This window comes from Lupinus angustifolius, chromosome LG02 (genome assembly GCF_001865875.1).
Source record: "Lupinus angustifolius cultivar Tanjil chromosome LG02, LupAngTanjil_v1.0, whole genome shotgun sequence".
Classification (NCBI taxonomy): domain Eukaryota; kingdom Viridiplantae; phylum Streptophyta; class Magnoliopsida; order Fabales; family Fabaceae; genus Lupinus; species Lupinus angustifolius.
Window position 1 is genome coordinate 6,040,431 of NC_032010.1, and position 4,328 is coordinate 6,044,758.

General features: G+C 37.2%; 1 protein-coding gene across 1 annotated transcript; it reads right to left on the bottom strand.

The window, feature by feature from the left end:
* On the bottom strand, nt 3,669-4,064 carry LOC109326348. The gene has a single exon (XM_019559040.1). It carries the CDS (start codon nt 4,062-4,064, stop codon nt 3,669-3,671), a length of 396 nt encoding a protein of 131 aa, XP_019414585.1.

The following is a 4,328-nucleotide window of genomic DNA, read 5'->3' on the forward strand; positions in this document are numbered from 1 at the left end:
CTGCTGCAAGGGCACGATACTCTACTTCTGAAGATGAGCGTGCCACAACTGTTTGCTTTTTGGATTTCCAGGAGACTAGAGATTTTCCAAGGAAAAGACAAGATCCACTGATTGATTTTCAAGAGTCAATACATGTTGTCCAATCCGAATCACTGAATGCTTTTAGTTGCAAAGGAGATGCAGAGGAGTAGAAGATTCCTTGCCCCGGATTGCTTTTGATATATCTAAGTACTCTGGTCAGTGCTTGATAATGCTGTGTTGTTGGTTTTGCCATAAATTGGCTCAATTTCTAGATTGCATAGCTCAAATATGGCCTTGTGTTGGTCAGGTAGACATGTCTCCAAACCAATCTTCTGTAGGAAGTAGGGTCAGTGTAGGGTGTTGAGTCATCTTGATGTAATTTGGAAGTCTTGATGATAGGTGTTAGTGCTGGTTTGTAGGCCAAGAATCTTGTATCAGATAGGAGGTCCAAAGCATACTTCCTTTGGCATAAAACTATACCTGTATTTGATCTTGAAACTTCCAATCCAAGGAAATATTTTATAACACCAAGATCTTTAATCTTAAATTGTGTATGTAAACAATTCTTAAAAAGTTGTATCTCGTCAAGATTGTTACCAACCAAAACTAGGTCATCCACATATATTAACAAATCTGTAAAATGCATATTAGAGGCCTTAGTGAATAAAGAATGGTCATGATGGGACTGTATGTATCCCAAAGAGACAAGTGTTTTTGTTAGCCTATGAAACCATTCTTTGTCTGCTTATTTTAGTTTATATAGGGACTTGCGCAGCTTGTATACCTTATTTTGATGCTTGCAGATCACCCCCTTTGGTATCTCCATGTACACATCTTCCTTTAAATCACCATGGAGAAAAGAGTTGTTGACATCCAATTGATGCACAAGCCAATTCTGTGAAGCTGCTATGGCAAGTAAGAGTCTAATAGTGGTCAATTTAACCACTGGTGCAAAGGTTGTTAGGTAGTATATACCTTCAGTTTGGTTATATCCCTTAGCTACTATCCTAGTCTTGTACCTTTCAATAGAATCATCTGCTTTGTATTTAATTTTATAAACCCATTTGGATCCAATGGTCATTTTATCTACAGGAAGGTCAACAAGGCTCCAAGTCTTGTTTACTTCAATAACATTTAGCTCTTCTTGCATGGCTTTGATCTAATGTTCTGACTTAATAGCTTGGTGATAGAATTTAGGTTCATTGGTAGTTGTAATAGAGAGGACATGACCTAGATGTGTAGGTAAGATTGATCTACATGATAAGATAGATGATAGGGGGTGATGGATATGCTTTTGAGCAGTCAGAGGTTTATTAATGGTTGAGGTTGTTAGATTGCAATGAAAATCTTGCAAATAGGTAGGTGGTTGCCTTGTTCGAGTGGATCTCCTAAGGCTTTGGCTTGGTGATTTATCACTGTTAGAGTCATGTGTGGATATGTTGGGATCAGTGGTGTCTTCATGCCTTGTGAAGGCATGATCACTTGGTGGAGCAGTGTAGTAATCAGTTTGTTATAAGAAACTTAAGTTGTTTTCTATGTTATCTTCCATTGAATCAATGGTCAAGGGTTTGTAGGGGAAGATATGCTCATGGAATAGTACATTCCTAGAGACAAATATTTCTTTGTTTTGTAGATCAAAGAGTATGTAGCCCTTTGTATCTTGCTTATGCCCCCAAATAGACACACTTTCTTGCCCTTGGATCAAGTTTTGACCTATCTTGGACAAGGGTAGAGGCAAAGGATAAGCATCCAAAGACCCTTAATTCTTGAAGATTAGGAACCTTACTGTGTAGTAGTTCATATGGAGACTTACCCTGTAGGGTATGGCTAGATAACATATTTATTAAGTGGCAGGCATGTTGCACAAAAAAAGACCAAAAAGACTTAGGCAATTTAGATTTAAAAATAAGAACTCTGGTAAGGTTTACGAGGTGTCTGTACTTTCTTTCAACCATAGAGTTTTTCTGAGGTGTCTCTACACAAGATGTTTGGTGTAGGATGCCATGATCTTTGTAAAGATTAGGCATATTAATTTCTAATCCATTATTACTCCTTATAGCTTTGATGGTTCTGTCATACTGTCTTTAGACCATCTTTATAAAGGCTTGAACAAGATCTCTTGTTTCAGATTTGACTTTCATAAGGAAAAGCCACGTATGCTTAGTGTAGTCATCTACAATGGTTAGGAAATATCTATATCCTTGTGTAGAGGTATGTGCTATTGGATCCCATATGTCCATGTGTATCAAATCAAAGGCACGCTCACATTTATTCATATTGTTAGAAAAGAGAAGCCTAGTTTGTTTGCCAAAATGACAAAGATCACATACATTGCTATTATCAAAATTGACATATGAAAAGGTCTTGCATATTGAATTCAAGGTAGTCATGGAATGGTGTCCTAACCTAAAGTACCATAGATCAAAGAAAGGAACAATATCTAAAGAATTTACATTTTGTATTGCACTATTACATCTAGCAGTATTCTTAAGCATGTAAAGACCATTTCTCACTTCAGTATGCCCAATCATCTTCAAGGTAATTGTATCCTGAATTAAGCAATGTGAATTATCAAATATTAGCTTACAATGTAATGAATTAGTAAGTTTGTGTATGGAAAGTAGATTAAACTTGAAATCAGGTACATGTAAGACATTATGCAGGGTTAATGAATTAGATAAGTTATTTGTTCCTAATGTCTTTGCTAATGCGATGGTCCCATTTGGCAGACCAATCTTGATTGGTCTGATATTGTGGTGAGTAGCAAAATTGGATATATCAGGGCTAACAGGGTCTGTTGCCCCTGTATCCAATATCCAATGGGATTTGTTACCCGATTATTGATGATTCTCTTGGTCTTGATTTTCTTGATCTGCACCATTTCGATCCATAGTTGGTTGGTTGACATTATGATTAACACTTTTCTTTCCAATGCTTTTGGATAATGCTGCTAGTTGCTCATATTGTTCTGCACCAAAGTTGAACTTGTTGGTCTCTGAGTTATTAATTTGTGATTCAGTATTGCCAACCTTCTGATCATATGTTGTTGTAGTGTTGACAGCACCTGCTTATTGCCTAGTCTTTCCTTGTTGGAAGTTTGGTGGAAATCCATGTTTGAAGTAACATGTTTCCACTATGTGTCTTTCCCTTCCACAGAAGGTGCAGACTTTGATTCCATTTCCACTGCTTCTTTGTCCATTGTATCCTCTTCCAGGAGATCTTCCTCTTCCTTGTGTAAATCCACCTCTTTGTTCACTTGACCTTCCTCTCCATTATTGTCCACCATTGTTCCTACTAGATGCTCTTTCTCTTGCAAAATTCAGAAGTGCTTTAGAGTTGGTTGGTCCACTAACCTGTCTTTCTTGTTGAAGAATAAGAGAAAATACTTTATTCATTTGAGGCAGAGGCTCCATGAGTAGAATTTGAGCATTTGTTGTTTTGAACTCGTCATTTAGCCCCTTCAAGAAGCACACCACATACTCAATTTCCCTTTGGTCTTTTATGATATTAACCATTCCACATGTACTCTTATTCTGACAAAAACAAGAGGGCATTGGCCTCAGTGTTTCAAGGTCTTTCCATAGGGTTTTCAGGTCTGTGAAATAATTGGAGATTGCTCTGTCTCCTTGCTTTATTGAGTGCACTTCTTATAGTAGATCAGATAACCTAAAATAATCTCCTTTGGAGAATCTCTCATTGAGGTCAGTCCGTAGTTCTTGAGCATTGTCAATGTAGACTATGCTTTGTGCAATTGATTGTATAACGCTTCTTGTGATCCATGAGACAACCATGTTGTTGCACCTTTCCCACACATCATATTTGTGGCTTAATGGATTTAGTGCACTAATTGATCCATTAACAAACTTGAATTTATTCTTGGAAGACAGTGCCCTTCTCATAGCTCTGCTCCACGATTGATAATTGTTTCCATTCAATGGAGGTGTGGCCAAGATGGCACTAGGGCTTTCTCCTAGGTGTAGGTAGAAAGGATTTTGAACATCATTGTAATTCAAACTGACTTGCATATCTTGTTGCTCTGTCATTGTTTGTGGATGTATTCCTTCTACTTTGAAGGTTTTCTCTGTTGTTGGCCTGAACTCTAGCCTGGTAGTGATTCTTCTTGGTGATCTTGGTCAGTCTTCTTGACCAGAAAGATGATGATATCTTCTCTGTGCAAAAGGCAAAAGAACCTATAGAGATTGACTCTTGATACCATAAAACGAATTTTAAAGTGAATGATATATTCTTCTTATTACTTTTGACACTCAATTGGCCTTATATTTATACAAGAAAGAATTTATCCAAGA

Bases quoted from the DNA above. Each gene is read 5' to 3' on its own strand.
- LOC109326348 (XM_019559040.1), bottom strand. From the start codon at position 4,064: ATGACAGAGCAACAAGATATGCAAGTCAGTTTGAATTACAATGATGTT.